Source organism: Adiantum capillus-veneris, chromosome 13 (assembly GCF_014529385.1).
Source record: "Adiantum capillus-veneris isolate H3 chromosome 13, ASM1452938v2, whole genome shotgun sequence".
NCBI classification, from domain to species: Eukaryota; Viridiplantae; Streptophyta; class Polypodiopsida; order Polypodiales; family Pteridaceae; genus Adiantum; species Adiantum capillus-veneris.
The window spans coordinates 40,399,272-40,421,680 of record NC_140943.1 but is presented as its reverse complement, the minus strand read 5'-3'; the positions used below and the strand labels follow the sequence as shown (position 1 = coordinate 40,421,680).

The 22,409-nt window shown below is 41.6% G+C and overlaps 1 protein-coding gene across 1 annotated transcript; it reads right to left on the bottom strand.

Moving 5' to 3' along the window:
• Window positions 1–1,827: 1,827 nt before the first annotated feature.
• Window positions 1,828–3,620, bottom strand: LOC147443854 (agmatine coumaroyltransferase-1-like). Its single transcript, XM_086527741.1, has 2 exons — window positions 3,083–3,620; window positions 1,828–2,821 (listed from the first exon to the last, which is right to left on the bottom strand). Exons 1-2 carry the CDS (start codon window positions 3,527–3,529, stop codon window positions 1,955–1,957), a joined length of 1,314 nt encoding a protein of 437 aa, XP_086383867.1. The 5' UTR covers window positions 3,530–3,620; the 3' UTR covers window positions 1,828–1,954.
• Window positions 3,621–22,409: the final 18,789 nt, after the last annotated feature.

Here is a 22,409-nt window from a genome sequence, read left to right as displayed (position 1 = left end):
GTGAGGTAGCTTGGTTATGCAAGCTACTGATGGATTTGAGGCTGCACGTGGACAGAGAGGTTGTCATTTATTGTGACAACCTTAACAGTATTCAGTTGGCCAGGAACCCAGTATTTCATGCGCAGACCAAGCACATAGAGGTCCATTACCATTTTGTTCAAGATCAAGATCTGGCGGGCAACATCGACTTGGTTTACGTCAGCACAGCGGAGCTGGTAGCGGACATCTTCACCAATGCCCTGGGAGCTGAGAAGCTCCATCATTTTCGGACTATGCTTGGAGTCCTTCAGTTGGCATCGATCTCGACGGGGAGTGTTGAGATGTCGAGCTCTCCATGAGCCGGCACTCTTGGTAGGCCTTGGTGACCGTTGGCCACATTTACATCACTGACACGGTTGGTGACCGAGATGGCATATCCTCCGCAGAGATTCTACAGCTGGCATATCTATCTAGCCAGCATTGCTACTTAGCGGGTTCACATTATGGACCGCATCTCTCTTTTGGATGTACTACTTATGTAGTCAGTTTTTCATTATGTAAATACACATTCATTTTGTGAAGTAGATGAAGAAGAAAGTTCAGCCCTCTATCGTGTGTATCTTCTTCTCTGTGTGTGTCTGTGTGTAGCTTGGGAGAAGGTCTCTCTCTTCTCTCCTCTTTCTTTTTAATCACCATATACAGATTGATGTCCACTAGCTTGCCACTTGGTCTCAAATTGACCACATGACAATCTGCATATTCACCTAACTTGCCTTTGAATTTAGATGCTTTAACCTTAGGGTTAGGTGGTGGTTGAGTCATAGGGGGAGGCTGAGGTACTCTCCTAGGTCTTCGCCTAGTAGATACCTGTAGTGGGTCGACAAAGTGGAGTCTTCTCCTACTTCTTGTAGATCTGCTGTCAAGAGTAGAGCCCCGACAAATTGCCCCACCTGCCTTCCTAGTGGTGCGTTGCAGTTCAGAGACATTCTCTTCTACTTATTCTTCTATTGTTTCTTCATAGTGGAAAGGATCAATGTTCCCCTCTTGGGCATGAGCCCTTGTGTAATAGACCCTAGATACTCTTCTAGGTCTCTCTGACATACATCATTAGTTAATGAAACATAGAAATCAACAGAAAATGCTGACACCGAGGAGAATAAGACCAAGCCAAACTAAGTTGTAAACACATTAAGATCGCCAAATGTGTTGGGGTTCATCAACACAAGAATCTCTCTCAACACAGATGCTCTCAATAGAGAAGAAACACTCACTCCATAATCAGACTTAGTAGAGAACACAAGTAGATAACTTCAAACATAGCAAAATTAGAGCACAAGAGCAAGTTCAGACACAACAAGATAACTTCATTGATAGAGCTTGAATACATCTCGTGTGTGTGTCTGTTTCCTACCCATGACTTCTACTCTTAAAGAGAGTTGTAACTGTCTAACTAAATATTCTTGGCATATACGTTCCGAGTCAACAAAGTCCGACCTTGGCTAATTAATTACCCTTTCAACAATATGAACTATTTGTTTTCACACCTAATTGTAAATAAACTGGCTCCCCTACCCTAATCACACCTTTCTGGTCTACAAGTCCACTTATCTTAGAGTTGCAATATTAACTCATATCATTTTTTTGAAAGACTTGTTAGAAAAAGTCTGTCTTGTTTTATTCAAACTTGTACATAAATATTAATGACATGTAATGTAGTATTATAGCTTGATATAAGCATTCCTCACTTTTTTTTGCTCTTAACAGAGGCACTTATAGTTGATCTTCTTTTTCGAATCTTTTTAGTTCCATGCATAAATCTGACGGCAGGCCTCAAAATCTTATCACGTCTAAAGTATTATAAAGTAGAATTGAATAACCAACAATCATGAGAAAAGGGACTCAAAATTTTTGCATCCAAGGAGGAAGAAGAGCGAGTTCCACAGCAACGAAGTAGAATTGAATTACCAAGAATTTATCAGAAAAGAGACTCAAACTTCTGCATCCAAGGAGGAAGAAGAGCCAGTTCCACAACAATGCCTCCATCCCTCTTGAGCGACGGTGTGAAGTACACAATACCTGGGAAGCCCTCGAATGGATTACCGGCAAACAGAGGAGGCCCTCCTCCAAAATCCACATCATAGAATGGGAGCCATGACCAGGTCGCAACGAAGAAGTCACGTCTTGGACTCGTAGTCACCTTTGGCCGCTCCTTGGGCGGTATAGGGTGTACCACATCCGAAGGTGGCAATGTAGCAGCCTTTCTGTTCACTTCTTCTATTGCATCGTGCACTATCCTAGCTGTAAATGCCAGAGGCTTGCTCACTAAGTCCTTAATTTTGATCTTTGGGTAGACATGGCATACCGCATTACCAAAATATCCCTTCGGCAACTCCGGTACCATTCTCTTCCTCAAGCTCACGGCGAATGTCAAGTTCGACTCGCCCTCTTTATCCTCTTTATCTAATCCCTGCGCTACCATGATGCACTTCCACACACGGGAGAGCACACTCACAAATGTGGAGTACTTATAAGGCCCTGCTTCAACTTGAGCTTTGATTTCCTTCACTCTATTACCATCTATGCAGAGCCTCTTCCTGATCACTGGATCTTCATAATTTAGGGCACCTGTGACTTTCCACACAGGCGGTGTCGCCGTTCGGATGGGCTCCCATGTCCTGGGTCCTATTAGTGCTGATCGGACGTGACATGGCGCGCACGGGATGGCCTCTCCTCGGACGGTTGCAGCCCATGCTTCCATGAGCTGACACAGCCCCTCTCCATCTGCTACTTGATGGTTGCAAACTACCCCTAGGGAGATTCCTCCGCAAGCAAATGTTGTCACCTGCAGATCCAAATTAAATATGTAGAAGACCAAGAAAAAAGAAGAGAAATTCTTGATAGTTGCAACAAGAAATAAAAAGAGAAGTGAAAAATATGTCGATATCAAGAAAAAAGAGAGAAATTCTTACTGGTTGCAACAAGAAATGAAAAGGAAAGTCGAAAAATCGTAGAAAACGCGAGCGCGCAGTACGCTGCACGCACACTTACACACTAACACACACACACACACACACAGAGAGAGAGAGAGAGTGAGAGAGAGTGCCTGAATGCCAAGAAGCTGCTCTGCGTAGGGCGGAAGGAGGGATACCATGGAGACATCAGGCTGGAAGTGCCAGCCGTCGTTCAGAGAGTGGGTGGGGGCGCGGGCCTCAAAGAAGGCGACACCCTGGGAAGTGAGGTGGAGGCAGGGCTGGCCGGAAGGGTCCTGACCATAGGCACCGGCAAACTCGCCATAGTCCAGCAAGACCTGACGGAGCGCGTCTTCCAAACGGCAGACGGCTACGGCAGCGGCCGCCTGGAAGGCAAACAGCATGCTGACGTAGAAGAAGGGAGGGAGGGCCATGTCTGCCAAGCTGAGGACGACGTGGGCAGCTGGTGCTGTGAGCGAAACCTGCTTCTCATTAGAAATGGCGGTATGCCTGCTGGTCTGAGTGGACGGTGTCACTATGCGCATGGGCAGACGCTCCACCTTCAAAATCTCCATCTGCATTGGCAATTTGTGTGTTGGAGTGAGTTGCGCAATGCTAGCTGCTGATGTACTTCAAAAGCAGCATTTTAAGAGCATGGTCCTAAGTTCACCGTTCTTGTGGTTGTGGTGACTGCAGCAAATAACCATTTGAGCTTAGAGAGAGAATGAGATCAGAGATGGCTGGTGTGGCGCGAGCGGCGAGTCGGGACGCAAGACCTTCAAAGTTCAGGAATCAGAACTCTCGGATTGAGGACCAGAAATGTAGCATTGATTGGAGCATTGATTGTAGCATTGAAGTCCTCCTAGGTAACCATTTGCAAGTTGCAAAACTATGCCGAGTCGCGCCTTGGCCCTGGATATTCTTAATTTTTTGAGAAAAGTGGAAATTTAAATTAGAGCGGATCCGCACGGGCTGGGGTAGAACCCCAGCCTGCTTTCGTCAGCAAACTACGCCCAAAGTTCTCGGCAGAGTTGGAAAATCGCTCTTCTACCCCTGCTGCGTTGAGGAACCTACGCAAAATTATGCTAGCTGCAGTTCCGAATGAAGACAAAATGATGACGACTGGCTGGGGTTCTACTCTCGCCGTGCGGACGCGCCCTTAAAAGCGCAGAAAAAACTAAGACAATGGATCCGGTGGGCCAGCCCCATCGTGAAAGGTTAGCACTCAAAGCTAGAGCCTTCATCCTATGTCTGGGTTCAAAGTCTAGACTAGCACTGGAAGACATAACTCATAGGGCGTGTTTCCACGTAGCCCAAATGTTCACATTTGTGGCCATCAGCGTTCAGGACTTTAGGTCCCATGCTCCCTACAAAAAAGGCCTCAAAGTAGGTGATTGAATATATCTTAAATATTGATTTCACGCTTGCACTTTTCCCATTGTGGTTTCGGTGAAGTTTTGCTTTGTTGGCATTGCCTGCTTGCAAGTAGTGATATAGGCGTTGTGCCTATCAAATTGTGTACACATCTTTTAGGCTTTTTTAAAGGTTTTTATGCTATTTTTTAGGCTTCCGAAAAGAATTTTCCACATGGTAATGCATGTTGCTAGAGGAAGTACCGTTACAAAATTTTCCACCTTCTTCTTCATAGTGAATATCCTACCATGTTACAAAATCAGGTGGGTATCTATCCTTGTTGCACATCTTTGCGAATGTGGACAATCAAGCTTGTGAAGGGGTCAACGAGAAGCTTGGAAATCTCTCTCGATCACTCTTGATATACACAAGCATATCACAGAAATTAATGGGTCCGCCAATCTATTAACGAGCGTCGCTTAATTATATACCATCAACCCAGCATGTCATTGAATGAACCTTGATACCTAGGGGTGCGTTGCCTACATCTTGCTACCTACATAAGAGGCAAATATGGGGCAATGTGTTCCTTGAACTCCATTGACTCCTCGTCAATGTACTTTGCACGAGGAAATAGACCATGCATAAGCTCTCGCTCCTGAAGCAATGTACACATTAGAGCATTTATCGATGGAATCATTGCTCTCAAAGGTTGTCTAAGATCCATGCCTCCAAAACCTACAAAACATGATCATTTAAGATCAACAAATGATGGAAACCGCAAATACGAGATCAACAAATGTCTCCAAACTATAGAAATTGAATAAACAAGTTCTAGATATGACATCAACAAGTGATACAGAATGACATAGGTTGAGGAGCAACAAATCACATAAATTGTTAACGGATTGACCGAAAGGTCACCCACTTGACCGAACACCTAGTCGGATATCACATTTGTATTTTATTATTTTTTCGAGCTACTGTAGCTACACTGTGTGTAAATCCTGATTCTAGAGTAGCAGATTGATTCCGTGAAATGTAATTCTTTCGTAATGATTGTAAAGGCCCATGTGAGCCGACCACTAGCCACGCCATTTTAGAAAGCCCTATGTATAAAAGTCAATAACCTAACATAAAAAGGGAGGCTTATCTTTTGAAGAGAAATAAGCTCTATTATATGTACGCTCAAGCAACTACAAAGATTCGATTTGTAATCATCGCAACTAATGATTGGGTCATCCGTTTCCAGTTTTGAAACTTGCATTGTGCTCCTCTTTTTAATTCAAGTGTAAGCACTGTCAGTTTTGTTGAGGTTCGCGATTATATGTTAGTGAGCCTAATCTTCAGATTTGAGTGCTTAAATCACTATTTTTTGACGTTTTGACCATAGGAGAGTGTTCCTAGACCATTGGGCAACCTTTCTGGATAATTTTGTTACAATTTTAAGGATATTTTTCATGATGGATCATGATTTTGATACCTTGTTGGATTGCGACCAGACTTGGTAGGATAGTGCCCCTAGGTGTCTTAGACCTCCTCCTAAAGTTTTGTTGCATTTTGAGTCCGTTCAAGTGTCTAAATGACGTGATAACCTAGAGCGTTGAGAAAGGACATAGGCAGATTTTCTGATCATTGAGTGATTGATTTGCTTGTTGAGTTGATGTATTTTATTTTTAGGTTCACTTCTTGAAGACTAACAACCTCACAGAGTCTTCGTGCCCCATTCGAGTTACTTCCCTGAGTATTGACATTATGTTAGTGCAAGATAACTATGCTACAGATGTTCGTTGCAACGACCCGCTAACATTGGTGCCATTGTCGGGAAATGATTCGTAGGTGGTGAGTGACCTAGTGTGAATTAATTTAGAGTGTTCTCTTTCAAAGGTTTGCCTTTCCATTCCATTTACACCTTAGCAATGAAGCAACTAGACACGGGGTTTAGTGCTTGATAGAGTTTAGAAGTCGAAGACTTGCAAGGACTATTCTCGTGACATAAAAAGATTTGTGAGTGAGATAGACAAATACATTTCATTCTCGAATTCGTTATTTTCGGAGTGTTGTAACATTTTCCATTTCGACTTTATTTTGAACTATTTTGTTGTTTTAGTTTCATGTTGTATTTCAGTACTTAGGAGTAGGGTAAGTAGAAACTACCACCATCAAATTTGGATTGAAAGATCAGAGAAGAAAAGGGTGAATATCATATTTTAGCCGGAATGGCCATAAACTCCAAAAAACTAATTTGATGGTCAGAACTAAAAAGCTAATCTAAATTTAAAATAAGTGCAAAAAGGACATAACCAAACCACAGAGAGTGAATCTAGAAACTTTCATGTTGTTTGATGCAATAACATGGATCGCGATCCATGTCCCCTTGTGACTTTTTAAGCAGAAACTAGTACCGCACTTTTGATGAGAAATTGACACTAAAATCTCATTCAACTCAAGAAATTGGGTAAAAGACGCAAAAACCTTAAACATTGACCAAAACTTGGGGCTTTTCAATTTTTTGAGATCCAAAGCAAAAAATAAGTGAAAATCTGACATCCACAGAGTGCAGGTATATAACCGACCAAATTTCATGTTCAGATGTGGTCAAACATGGATCGCATTCCATATCCCCCTTGACCATCTGGGGCTAAGATTTGACTAGTAGATAGCTGATACCATTTGGAACAACTTTCCCAAAAGGCACCATAACAAAAAATTATAAAAAGTTGGTAAAAAGTGTCAAACACAAAAACTAGTCAAAAACAAAGAGTAGGCAAAAAAACTGGCTTTTGACACTACAAGAGGTTATGTGCACTTGTGACGCTTTTAGTGACAAAAATACATTGGGTTTTTTACTCCCCGGCGTCGCTACCACCGTCGCTACAGGAACTTCAACATATAGCGACGATTGCAGTCATTTTGTAGTGACGCTTATAGCGATGTTGCAAAACCTTATATAGAGATGCTTATAGCAATGCCCGAGAGTAAAATTTCTTGGGTGAATGCCCTACCACCCATAAACCATATTGAATGTTTCTGAAATAAAGTATACCTAAATGTATCTAAGATAAGCACAAATTCACCTTTGAAAGAAAGTGCAAGGTATAGACCCAAAGTAGTCACCCACAAGAACAATATAACCATTAACTCCATCATGCATAGTATTGTTAATTTGCAGAATAAAGGTACAAAACTGACAAAAGTAATTGGGCGAAAGTGAATCGATGAAAGTAAATTAATGACAAAATTATACACATCATAGGCAAAATCACTTGATTGTTAAGCTTTGCAAATGTAATAGTTACAACACAATTGTCATTATTAAGAAAATACATCGTTTTTTGAAAGTTACAAAAAGACGTACATACATCACCTCATTATACATGCTATGAAAAAAGAAAACTAGTGCTATCTGGCTACGGCTAAACTGACGTCGTCTAATCAGACGTCTCATCGCATCCAAGCGACGTATCTGTCGGATTGTGCAAAAAAAACAAATAAGACTTTCTGTAAGTATAAACATATAATTACAAAACAATCTATTTTCTTAGTTTATCATTAAAATAGAACAAATGTAAAAGAGTAAAGTGAAATACTAACCATGCCACCACGAGAATTGAGAATATCCATCACAGCGTTTTATTCCTTTTTGCTCGCATACTCGGGCTTGTACGGTGTGGGGTCACGTCCTGTCATCAACCACTATTCAAAACATACAAAGAATACATAATGTTAGGATTTAAAAGTACAAATAGACATAACTACCAAACCTAAAGGAAAATGCAAGAACATTTACAAAATCAGTCTCAAATGATGCCCACCCGTTGCTCCCCAAGTGGTGCAAGCTCCCTGCCTCTAGTCACGCTTTGGTTGCCTCCTTTTGTTGCTTCCACTTGTCAGGATTCTCACATGCTGCTCACTTTTCGCGTGCTACTCGCTTCGCATTCTTTCAATCTTCTTTGGCAAGCCAATCTGGTCTGTTCCACCCATGATTTATTGCTTTTTGTAATTCAGAACGCTTGTGCTTGCAGTATTCGCGCATTCGAACCTTCATCAGGTCTTTATTGAAGCGCTCATCATCCAAACTTGACACGGGAAACTCGTCATGCAACATGCTAATGACTCTGTCTTTTAATTCATTTGGCACTTTACTCCAGGTGTTTAGTATGTAGTGTCAAAACACCTGAGAGCAAAGACCGCGCATGCGCAAGATCACCTTCTTGCCTTCGTCATCCAAGATGATGCCCCTGCTGATGTCGATCGAGTACGGTAAGTCCTCTCGCTTGTGACGTGTGAACCTGGGTGTCTCAGCAGGGGTCTTGAGTGGTGTCTCTAGTGGCGTATTGATGGGGGTACGAACGCCAGGTGTCTCCATTGGAGTGTAGGCCCCGAAGCGAGGAGTGTCAACCGGGGTGACTCTCGGAGGAATAGCTAGTATTGGGGTATAAAGCCCAATGTGATCGCCCAGGTAAGTGGGCGGGCCGCCAGGTATGTACATATATTATTTTGTAAAAACCTAATAAGAACTCACTATGCTCTACACATTACAGTAGAGCGAGTTCACCATATCGTCGTGCTCTTCTTCTCGCACTCTTTCTCGCGTCGCACTTCCGCTCGTACTCCTTCAACTGGTATCAGAGCTCAGATCAAGGCTCGGGGCAGCATTGCAGGAAGCCAGAGTCATCTGCTCAGATTGGAGTGAGATTCGACAGGCGAAGACACAGCCCCAAATTCTATGGGAGAACCCGTAGGACCTGGTGTTCTCAGAATTTCATTCTAAGGTCATCTCTGCCACCGTTCGGCTTCGACAAAGCTCTGCGCAGGCCATTTTCAACTACGTGGTCTTGGCGGGTGCAGATCCGACTCTGCAAATTTGGGGTTTCGGCCTACAACTGCAAGTGCTGAGGATATCTGCACTTCCAGAGTGCTGATTTGTGGTTGTCTACACATCGAAGGACGGCTCATAGTTCTTGGAGGCGTGTCACATACAACACGGGCGCATCTACATACAGACTGTAGGCGACATCCACTAGTTCATCAGGTAGCTTGTGTTTGCTGCTTGATATTCCAGATTTCATCCTGACATTGCAGGTACTTCCACATAGGATGTATTGTCAGAGATGATGTATGTCTGTTGAGGGTTTGCTGGCTGTGAGTCACGCAGCAAACAACCGCCGCATCGGTTACATCATATAGTGGGAAATTTGTGGATGTATGACTTTGTGGGAAGTCTATGTATTGTTAGATTTACTGCAGCCTTTGTTGAGGGTCGAGTGAGGTTTTATTGAGCTGGGGGATTCTCGAATGTTGAGATCCTTTCGGTGATACAGGTCTTGGAGCAATCCCTCGAGCACCCTTAGATAGGCAGCTAGGATGTATTGACTGTGAGTTAGACAGTTGGGATTGCATCTTTGCTTTACTACCGTTGAGGCATTGTCGCAGTCTATGCTTACAGGACAGTGATAGGACAATGAGAGACAATACAGGTGCAGGACAGGTTTATTACCCACAGCTTACAGTGTTAGAGAGACAGTGATTTTTTGAGATGTTTTTGGTCTGTTTTTGAGTACACCACAGCCATTTTACAAAGGAGACTCCGCTGAAATTTCTGCAGATTCTGAAGCTTTCTTGGTTCATTTGACAGGTTGATATTGGTTCAAAGGTCAGTTTACAGGGGAAAATCTGGCGAATTTTTCCAGGAAAGTAAACTACTGTGAAGCATAGCTATGGCTGGATCACAGAACACTGCTCTTTACAATATCAAGAAGTTGGATGGAACCAATTTCCCATTGTGGAAGGAGCAGATTTGGCACGTGTTGGTACAAAAGAAGCAGATAAAACCTATAAAGCTCAAGGGAATAAAACAAGAAGATATGGACGAAGATGAATGGAGCGAAATGGATGAATTGGCACTTTCTACCATTATGCTGACTTTGGCAGAAAGCGTTTACTTCAATGTAGCAAACGAGATGTCGGCTTATGAAACATGGACAAAGCTGAGTGATCTTTATGAGAAGAAGAGTGCAGTTTCATAGGTATACTGGCTTAAGAAGCTTGTTGACTTGAAGATGAAAGAAGGGACACCTATGTCCAATCATCTGAATGAATTCAACACCATCTACAGTCAGTTGTCAGCTCAAGGTGTCAAGTTTGATGAACCTGTTAGAGCTATGTTCCTGTTGATCACATTGCCGGAAAGTTGGGACAATTTTCGCACAGCTTTGAGTAATTCTGCACCTCCAGATGGTTTGACCATAGCAGGTGTAAAAGGCAGTCTGCTTACTGAAGAAACCAACAGAAAGACAATGGACAAAGGCAAAGGAACAGCCTTAGTTGTCAGGGGAAGGACCAAAGAAAAGTACAAAGGTGGAAAGAGGAATCAGTCTCGTAGCAAGTCCCGCAGTGCTAAAGGCAAGAGTGACATAGAATGCTACCATTGTGGCAAGAAGGGTCACATGAAAAGAGACTGCAGAGAATGGAAAGCAGAAAAAGGCAAAGAGAAAGCTGAAGACCATGGTGAGAAGAACAAGTCCTCAGTGAAGATTCAAGAAATAAATGTGACAAACACTGTTTCAGAGGATGACAGTCTAGTGTCAGGAGACATCTACTTCTTGAAGAATACAATGGACTCAGCTCTTCTTATAGCATCTGACATGCACTGAGTGATTGGATTATAGACTCAGGGGCATCACTTCATGTGTCTCCAAACAAGGATTGGTTTACCTCTTATGTGACCACCAAAGATCATGTTCGGCTAGGAAATTGGCAGACATGTGAGATCTTAGGTGTTGGACATGTTCAATGGAAGTTTCAGAATGGCTCTTCTTTCACGCTGAAGAATGTGAGACATGTTCTCGCAATTACAAAGAGCTTGATCAGCACATGTTTACTTGATGATACTAGATATGTCACCACTTTTGGACAGAACATGTGGAAGATATCCAAAGGTAAGTCTGGAGGACTTTACATGATTTATGTATCAAATGTCTCTAAAAATGTAATCAATGTAACCGAGCAGCCGAACGTTTCTTTGTGGCATAGCCGGTTAGGACATATGTCCAATAAGGGAATGTAAATCTTGTCTCGTTCTGGTTATTTGCCTGGCTTTTCATTTAATGATTTTGAATTCTATGAACATTGTCTGTATGGTAAGCAAACACAGCAGCCACATAAGCATAGAAGCAGTAGAAGAGATACACAGTTGGCACTTGTTCATAGTGATTTGTGTGGACCTATGCCTAACCTATCTCTAGGGGGAGCTTCTTACTTTATGACATTTATAGATGATTACTCGAGGAAAGTATGGGTTTACTTTCTCAAGCACAAGGATGAAGCGTTTAGTGTTTTCAAAATGTTTGTGACAATTGTGGAGAATCAAAGTGGCAAGAAGCTTAAATGCTTACGCACTGACAATGGTGGAGAGTATGTTTCAAAGGCCTTTCAGGACTTTTGTGAGTCAAAAGGTATAAAACATGAACTTACTACTCCTTACAATCCTCCTCAAAATGGTGTTGCTGAGAGGATGAATAGGACCATACAAGAGAAGGTCAGAAGTATGTTGTCTAATGCACAACTGCCAAATGGGTTTTGGACTGAAGCTGTATCAACAGCTGTTCATCTTATAAATAGATCTCCTAGCAAGGTTTTGCAGAAGGATTCAATGGCAGAGATAGTATGGTCAGGCAAAATGCCCTCATACAAGCATCTCAGAGTCTTTGGCTGTGAGGCATATACTCATGTTCCAAAGGAATTTAGGAACAAACTTGAGCCAAAGAGTAGAAAGTGCATCTTTCTAGGCTAGGGTAATTCTGGTGAGATGGGGTACAGACTTTGGGATCCCGAATCCAGAAAGGTTATCCGCAGCAATGATGTTCACTTTAATGAAGCCAAATATCATTCTAAACCAGAGAGGGTTGAGGAGATTAGAAGAGTTGTCTTCCAAGAAGATGGACCTGCACGTGCAAGACAAAATGTCAGGGCTCAAGAGGAGCAAGGACAGGATAGAGTGGAACCACAAGTGTGGTTGAGCCTCAGCCATCTATTTTGCGTAAATCGGGACGTATCTCGTGACCTCCGGATCGGTTTGTTCCATCTATGAACTATGTCATGTTGACTGATTGCAATGAGCCTTCATGTTACAAGGAAGTAATGCAAATGAAGGACTCCGAGAATTGGCAATTGGCCATGCAGGCAGAGATGACAGCTCTGCATAAAAACCAGACATGGAAGCTAGTTAAATTACCACAGGGAAAAAAGGCTCTACCTTGGGTTTATAGGTATAAGATCACCACTCATGATAGTCAGCCAAAGTACAAAGCAAGGCTTGTTTCCAAGGGCTTTAAGCAAGAACAAGGCATTGACTTTGATGAAGTCTTCTCTTCGGTGGTCAAGATGACTACATTGAGATGCTTTCTTGCATTGGTTGCCATATTAGATTTGGTGTTGCACCAAATGGATGTCAAGATAGCATTCTTGCATGGTGATTTAGATGTGAAAATTTACATGCAGCAGTCAGAAGGGTTTGTTGTGAAAGGCAAGCTAGGAAGATTTGGTATGCCAGTTGTTGTTAAAGAGTCTTTATGGCTTAAAACAAATCACCGAGGGCATGGTACCATAAGTTCCACAAGTTTATGCTTTCTCAAGGCTACAAACGTAGTGAGTTCGATCACTGTTTATATACAAAAAAGGCTAAGGATGGCAGTTGGCTGATCCTTATTTTGTATGTGGATGACATGTTGATTACTGGCAAGCACTTGGAAGAAATTTCAGCTTTGAAGTCAAAGATGGAAAAATCGTTTGACATGAAAGACATGGGTGAGTCAAGTCATATACTTGGTATGCGCATTGAGAGAGACAGATCAAAGAAGTTGATCTGGTTATCTCAAACAGAGTATATTGACAAGGTTTTGCAACTTTTCAATATGGAGAAGGGAAAGGCATTGAGTGTTCCATTGCCACCATATGTGAAACTTAGCAAACAATATTGTCCTGTGTCTGAGGAAGAATAGGCTGAAATGGATAAGATTCCATATGCCTCTGCAGTGGGTAGTTTGATGTATGCAATGATTGCTACTCGTCCATACATTGCATTTGCAATGGGAGTAGTAAGTCGATACATGTCAAACCCAGGCAAGAAACATTGGGAGGTAGTGAAAGGAATATTGAGATACCTGAAAGCTACAAAGAGTATGCGTATATGCTATGGGAGTCACGAGCTAAGTGTAATGGGTTTTACACACTCAAATTATGCAGGTGACTTAAACAACCGAAGGTCTACGTCAGGGTATGTCTTTACATTGGCTGGCGGAGCAGTATCATGGCGTTCTAGATTACAAGATTGTGTTACTCAGTCTACTACAGAGGCTGAATATGTTGCAGCATCAGAGGCATGCAAGGAATCAATCTGTCTTAATCGACTAGTAGCAGATTTGGGAATCAAAGAAGAGATGCCTGTGTTATATTGTGATAGTCAGAGTGCTATACAATTGGCTCGCAATCCAAATTATCACTCAAAGACAAAGCATGTGGATGTGAAGTATCATTTCATCAGGGAAATGCTCGAGGATAAGCAAATTCAGCTTGTCAAAGTTCACACCACAGAAAATCCTGCTGATCTACTTACAAAAGGACTTCCCTCAGAGAGCTTTGCGCATTTTCGCAAGCAGTTAGGTGTAGAGTAGTACATCACTTCTCTACATCTCTTGTATATTAGCTTGTATAGTAGCTTCTCTCACACTTAAAGTACCACATTGGACTTTAAGTGGGAGGTTGTTGGGGTATAAAGCCCAATGTGGTCGCCCAGGTAAGTGGGTGGACCTCCAGGTATGTACACATTCTTTTGTAAAAACCTAATAAGAACTCACTATGCTCTACACATTACAGTAGAGCGAGTTCACCATATCGTTGTGCTCTTCTTCTTGCACTCTCTCTCGCGTCGCACTTCCGCTCATACTCCTTCAGCTAGTGGTGTATAGCTAGGAATGGTCGATAGCCGCGCAAACCTGGCATAGACAGTGATGTCGTGGATGGTGTGTAGACGGAAAATAAGGGGAAAATAAGGAGCCTCGTCGAACACGAGGTGATGTCGAGGCATCAGCGACGACATCCCCATAGCAACTGTCACCGCCACCACTAGAGCGTCAGTGCCTAGAAGAGTGTGAAGATCATCTCATCGACACCGAAGTCTTGGAGGGTGCTAAATGCTCCAAAATAGAGGGAGACGTTGAAGGAGTGGAACGACGTTATGATGCTCCATAGCGATGATGCTCCTCATACCACCTCCTTTGCTGGGGTGAAAAAGAAGAAAGAAACTCATCATCATCCATACCTGCATTAAACACACACATTTAATCTTGATATTGAATGGAGAAGAAAATATGGACAAGTTATAATCTATACAGTATATAATAGGGGGAGGGATTCCTGTGTAGAGAGAGAGAGAGAGAGAGAGAGAGAGAGAGAGAGAGAGAGAGAGAGAGAGAGAGAGAGAGAGAGAGAGAGAGAGAGAGAGAGAGAGAGAGAGATGGCTTATAAAGGGGGAGCGATTCCTGTGATGAGGAGTTCAAGCCAGTTTCAAACGAAACCTTAGCAAGTAGCGATGCACGCTTCCTGTTTCTTTGTTAGAAGAGCAAGATCTGCCTGCCCTTTGAGGACTCTTTCAGCTTGCAGTGAAAGCAATGACTATTGAACATAATTTAAATTTCTCAAGTATAGCATATAGACAAGAATGGACAAAAAGCCACGTGAATACAATATATATTATAGAACGGAGCAAAATTGTTCAAATACAATGTTTATGGATTTAAGGGGTCTCTCTCTCATCCTCGCATAGCTTAGCATAACTCCCTATGTCTATATAGAGTTCTCCATTTAGGCAGATGTCCTCCGTTTCATTTTGTAGATCCTCTGCATGCACCCCATAGAGAGTAGCAGCTTGATGCTTGTCTGGCACCACTTCAACGGCTTCTGACTGAGCATCCTCTCTGATCTCCTCCACTGATGCCGCTATGATTGGCACATGGTAGCCCTCATACATCCGTGCACTATGAGGGGCTACCTCTATGATGTACCACTAGTTTGATGCAGACTTTGTAGGATGAAATACCACCTGCCAGAGCCACATAGCTTGCATGAGTGCTTCCAGGCACATAACTTCTGAAATTGGATGTTAAATATTTACAAATTTACTTGTTCACAATACTCGGGTAGTACAAAAGTGTCTCTTAGGTCGGTCCATTTTTTAGTTGAATCCACCTCAAGGAAACCGGACTCTCCTCTACGCACAGTAGTGTTGTGACCCTCCATGTTTATCTTGAACCATTGCATGTCGAACAAGTCCACAAAAAATCCTATGTAATCGATCCTAAAAATCTCTTGTAGCATGCCAAATTAGTAAGTGAGTCCCACCACCACGGGATCTGTATCAGAGGACCGTCCCCAACTAGACTGTTCAAATTTTTCCATGATTCCACAATCTTGTGTAAAACTCTTTTTATCGATCCGTTCCACCCTAAAATGTCGACCTTTACACCATGCTGCTGTGTATGACTTATACTACAACCAACAAAGATTATGAGTGGCCGTTCAAACATCTAGAAAGCCGCGAGTCATACATTGTAAACTTATCTTGGTCGTGCAACCCCGAGAGTACTCCCACTCCCCCTTGGTCACTTCTTCACCGCAGCTTTGTGTGCTTTTCAATTGGTTGTGCAACCATCTTAAGGTCATGAATGTTGATAGGTTTTCTAGACCCGTCGGATAATGCATCGGTGGTCTTCTTCCCCGTCTCCACTCGATTCGTGCTCTTTGATGCTCTTGCTTTGCATCCTCGTATTGTGAAATCCACTTTTGCATCAATGGATTGTGAAGCATGCAAAATTGATTGATTTTAACCTCTAGATCTTCCTTCATCTTCTTCTCAACACCGAGATTGCACCCGACAATCCTAGATATGCACTCATCATCTATGGTTCACCATAGCGTGTCTTGGGCTTTATATTCAAATCCATGTACTGTGCCAGCTATTTCCACCTCATCAACTATGTGAACAAGAAGATGCACTTGAATGGTTAGCATGGTAGTAGGAAAGTGTTTCTCAAACATGCACACAACCTCCGCAGCGTTTAGTTTGGCGAATGGTATGGATTCTACATGGATCTCCTTTTGTGAGATCCATTGCACCAACTTTGCAAGTTTGTAGATTGCGGACATTAGGAGACAAATATCCCTCAATGGATACGGGTAAAATAAACAGCAAAACACGTTTAGCAATGATATTAAAGTCCACACACGAATTTGTTACACAATTCCCAGTATGATATATTCCACTTCAAACATATCAGACACATTTTATGCCAGTCGTGTGACTTCAAACCAGTAAGATTTCCTTGTTTAGTGAAACACGTTCGGAGCGAATGCATTACGCCAGTGGGGGTCTGCACAGATCGAATGGTCTCTTTTACTTTGCGTTCTTGGGCTCCTGTCAAAATCCATGGTGCTTTTGAGAGTTTTATCAATCCATCAGGTGCTGTCTGCGGCCAATATTTCTCCATACGATCCACATTTCTAAGGTCAACTTTGGCTCCCAAAGTATCTTTCTTGGCGATTAGATGGTCCCACAACAGATTACCCACATTCTTGAATATGTGCAAGGTCGCATCCATAGAGAGGAAGAGAGGGATCACCTTTGGCCTAACTCTAATTTTTTTCATAATCCCGAAGGTAGACTTTAATACAAAAACTAAATCCAAAATCTAATCTTAAATATAACCTAATTGAACATATGGTGATTCTAAGCTAATTGAACATGGTTAGTGGGTGAGTCAATAGGTGTCAGATTCTGATGAGAATATACATATTGTTGTGTACCTAGTGTTTTCTCTTTGGGCAAAGCCATGAGCTTAGCTAGAACTCCCCCTTCATTGACATGCCCAAAAATCTAACCTAAATCTAAATCTAATCTAATCTTAAATCTAACCTAGCTAATCTTAAATCTTTCCCTAATCTTAAATCTAACATAAATGTAAATCTAATCTAATCTTAAATCTAACTAAACCTAAATGTAATCTAACTTAAATGTAATTTAATCTAATCTTAAGTCTAATTTAAATCTTAACCTAATCTTAAGTCTAACTTAATTTTAAATTTAGCATAAATTTTAAATATAAGTTAAATGTAATCTAACGTAATCTTAGATCTTTGATCTAACCTAATATTAAATGTAATTTTAAATCTAGCTTAACCCTAAATCTTAATATAACATTTCATTTCATATTTTCTCTACTTTTTTTTTCTATCTCTCTCTCTCTCTCTCTCTCTCTCTTTGTTTTCTCCCCTTACCTCTCTCTTTTCGTCTTCTCCCCCCCTCTCTCTCTTTGTTTTTTTTCTCTCTATCTCTCTTCCTCTTTCTATTTCTCTTTGTTTTCTCCTCTTCTCTCTCTCTCTCTCTCTCTCTCTCTCTCTCTCTCAAAGAGAGAGAGAGAGAGAGAGAGAGAGAGAGAGAGAGGGGAAGAGAACATGAGAGGGAAGGAGCATACTTGGATCTCCTTCCTCTCCTCATATGTGTGTGTGTGTGTGTGTGTGTGTGTGTGGGAGGGGGGAAGAGAGAGAGAGGGAGAGGCGCGGGTTAACTTGTTTTGCTAGAGCACCGAAACTCAGATCTGAGATCTGAGTTTTTGGCACTCTTGGTTTATTTTTTACCCCTGTCGCGACGTCGCTATGATCATTGCTATGAGCGTCACTATGCAACAAATAGTATATCGATGCTTATAGTGACTATCATAGCAACACCATGGATTTATTCATTTGAGCATCACACTGCTAGCGTCGCTAATATGAAGAACCTCTTGTATTGTGACTAACAAAATGTTGTCCAGATCCAAAAGATAGTGGTGGACTAGACTACTTATATTGCAAGTAATCAACAGGTCAAATTTGGTGTCCAGATCTGATGGAACATGGATCGCAATCCATGTCTTCCATTAGAGTTTTGGCTATGATTTGACCAGTAGGTAGCTAAGACATAGACAAGCACTTTTCCCTAAAGAAGCATTTACAGAAAAGTCGTAAAAAGTGGTCAAAAGAGCAAAAAATAGAACATTGTCAAAACTGCCACAACAGGCTAAAGATTTCACCTTCGGTTGGTCAAAATTGATCCAAATTCAAAATTTTTTGGGGATCAAGCTACAAGCATCATAGTCTATCAGCTCACCAAATCCCAAGTCCAGAAGTGATGGAACATGGATCGCAATCTATGAGCCCCATGTGAATTTTTAGATAGAAATAGTACCAGCCTGTATAACAGAGACCATTGTTAACAAAACTTCCCAAAAAAGATTTTTCAGAAAAGCCCAAAAAACTCATCAAAAGTGCTAAAAAGGGTTGAAGGTGAAAAACAACTAAAACAAACATGGGGATTGACTTTTGACACTACAACAAAAAAGGGGACCTTCGATGCCTGTTTCGACTCATCCCGTCGAAAAGCCCGTCGATATACGCATCCCTACAAAATCGTCGCTATATGCATCGATATACGTGTAGAAAGGTAATATTATCGACGCGTATTTCGACGGGCTTAGCGACGCACATAGCGATGACCATAACAGAAATTTTTTTTCTTGGACAAAGGACAGGCAGCCTGGCTTGTGCCCAGTGAAAAGATGGACGCAGCCACAGCCAGACTACCTGTCCTCTGCCCAAGAAAGCGAGCGACACCAAAATCAACCGTGCTCCCGCAGAAATTTTGACTGAGTTCCCTTCGTTTTTACATAAACTTTTCAAAAAAAACCATATCATGTATACGCCTGCTACATGCTATCCATGTAGGATCTCACATGAGATTTAAGGCCAATGAAAGAAATGAAATGAACTTTGTGCAAAACCATAACCGTACCAACTTAAAACCATAACCATAACGAACTTAATTTGTGCAAAACCATAACCAAATTAAAACCATAACCGGCCATAACCACTTTGATCAAAACCATAGTGCAGATAACCATAACCATAAACAAAATTAACAATAACCATAAGCATAACCAGAAAGTTAAACATAACCATAAACAAAACAAGAACCATAACCAATGTCTATACAAGAATAGGAGAAATAACCATGTCTATACAATGACAATGACAATAACCATAACCATAACCATAAGGAAAACAATAACTATCTGAACAATAACCATAACCATATATGTCTATACAATGTCCGTGTCTCACAAAGCATATATATGAAATCCACTGATGACTAGGCATCACAACCTGCACATAGGACATAGGATTTTTGTTAAAGATTCTCAAAATGAACCTAATGCTTTAACAAAAGAAAATAAAAGCAACCAAAAGGAATTAGAGTTATCCAATTTTCTCAAGGGGTTTAATGATGTTTTTATTGACGACATCCCTTGTGAGCTACCTCCTAAACGAGGTAATGATGACCATGCAATTGAACTTCTTCCAGGAAGTTCACCGCCTAACAAACCTCCTTATAGAGTTTCTCAAGCTCAACAAGAGGAGATTATGCGGCAAGTGCATGAGTTAGTTGAGAAGGGCATGGTTAGGCCTAGCTCATCTCCATTTTGCTCACCTGTGCTATTAGTGCAAAAGAAAGACGGCACATATCGTATGTGTGTCGACTATAGAGCACTAAATAGGATCACTATCAAGAATAGGTTTCCCGTTCCACGGGTAGAAGACCTATTTGATAAGCTACAAGGATCGACCTACTTCAGTAGGATTGACCTAAAAAGTGGGTATCATCAAATAAGGATAGTTGATCAAGACATTGTAAAGACCGCATTTCGTACTACATTTGGTCTTTACAAATACATTGTCATGCCTTTTGGCCTGACCAATGCACCAGCCACATTCAACCGCTTGATGGAGAAGCTGTTCAGGCCTCATCGAACCTTCACTGGAGTGTTCTTTGATGATATTATCATCTACTCTAATTCATTGGAGGAACACAAGCAACATCTCCAGGTAATATTTCAAGTTTTAAGAGAGAATAAACTTTATGTTAATCGAAAGAAAAGTGAATTTTTCTTGCAAGAGATTCAGTATTTATGTCACATTATCTCTCAAGATGGCATCCAAATGGATCCATCCAAGTTAGAGGTAATAAAAGGATGGCCTAAACCAAGGAATCTTCATGAACTAAGAAGCTTTATAGGTATGTGTGCATACTATAGACGCTTCATAGAAAAGTTCTCACACATTGCGGGACCATTACATGACCTAACAAAGAAAAGCATTAGGTATACATGGTCTGCTAAGGAGAACAATGCTTTCGAAAAGCTTATCTCTCAATCTGTGCTTACACTACCAGATCTCTCAAAACCATTTGAGGTCCAATGTGATGCTTGTGGTGATTGCCTTGGAGCTGTTTTGCTCCAAGAAGGGCATGCCATAGGCTATGAGAGTCGAAGGCTCGACCCTATTGAGCAAGCTCTAGGCATATATGAAAAAGAACTCCTTGTAGTTCTACATGCCTTAGACTCATGGAAGCACTATTTATTAGGGACTCCTTTCATTCTGCGAACGGATCACCAAAGTCTTAAGTACTTCATGACGCAGACCAAGCTCTTCGACAAACAAATGAGGTGGGAAAATTTCCTTTCACAATTTCATTTTCATATTGCTCACATTGCTGGCAAGCATAATCAAGTAGCCGATGCACTCTCAAGACGACCGAGAGTGAATGCGGTTTCCATAGCAACTCACAATGATATATCTTCAATGATAGATGAGTATGCTATTGATCCCGATTTTAGAGATGTGATTTCAGCCCTTGCATTAGGGAAGAAAGAAGAACCATTTACTTTACAAGATGGTTATCTTCTCTATGGCAATAGACTATGCGTTACTAACTCCCTGCGTGAGAAAGTAATGTATGAATCTCATGCTCCCCCGTATGCGGGGCATAGAGGGATTCAGTCTACCTTAAAGTGAATTGAAACATATTTCTATTGGCCTACCATGAAAGTGAACATACAAGAGTATGTTTCCAAATGTGTGGTATGTCAAAAGACAAAATTTGATAGAGGGAAGCAACCTGGATTGCTTCAACCCTTACCAATCCCTAATTCACCATGGGAGAGCATATCCATGGATTTTATCTTTGGATTGCCTAAGTCTATCCATGGGAATACGGGAATATGGACGATAGTAGACAGGTTCAATAAACAAGCTCATTTTATACCTGTCAAAAAGACTATCAAAGCCCATCAAATGGCAACCCTCTTCATTTCACAAATTTTCAAATACCATGGCTTGCCAATGTCCATAGTGTCGGATAGAGATCCTAGAATGACCAGTAATTTCTGGAAGGGTCTCTTTGAGAATTTAGGGACAAGGCTAAATTTCTCTTCGGCCTATCATCCACAAACGGATGGCCAAAGTGAAATAGCTAACCTAACAATTCTCGATCTACTAAAAGCCTATGTAACGGAAGTAGATCAAAGATCCCAATGGGAGAAGTACTTACCCTTAGTGGAGTATGCTTACAATAACGCTGTACATACTTCCATGGGAAAAGCACCCTTCGAGGTAATTGAGGGAAGATCAAAAAGTCCCTTGCTACTTCAGGTACATGGGAAGATCTTCGCTGCAGATGAGTATAGCTGAGACCTACAAGAATCTTTTCAAAAGATTAAAGATGCTATCTCTATCTCACAGCAAAGGCAAAAGGCTGCTGCTGACAAGCACAGAAGAGACCAAGCCTTTAAAGAAAACGATTGGGTCTTGTTAAAGTTTCCCAAGGCTCGATTAAGGCACACGACGGGCAAGAATCCTATGGGCCACCAAAAGTACTATGCTAAACTAGCAAAAAGGTACTATGGTCCCTTCCAGATTCTTAGGCCAATCAATGAAATGGCCTATCAACTTAAGTTGCCCAATCATTGGCTCATACACAATGCTTTTCATGTGAGCCTATTAAAGCCTCACAAAGGAGAGCCACCTCAAGAACCAACTATTGAAGACCCACTGGAGATCGAGGACCAAGAAGAGGTGCTGCAGCCCGAGTCCATTCTCCGACATGAAGACAAGGTACTAAGAGGCGGTAAGACTATCCGACGATATCTTATTAAGTTTAAGAATTATCCTTTTGAAGAT

Bases quoted from the DNA above. Each gene is read 5' to 3' on its own strand.
- LOC147443854 (XM_086527741.1), bottom strand. From the start codon at position 3,529: ATGCAGATGGAGATTTTGAAGGTGGAGCGTCTGCCCATGCGCATAGTG. The intron at 2,822-3,082 runs GCACTCTCTCTC...TTGGATCTGCAG, and splicing joins AGCAGCTTCTTGGCATTCAG to GTGACAACATTTGCTTGCGG.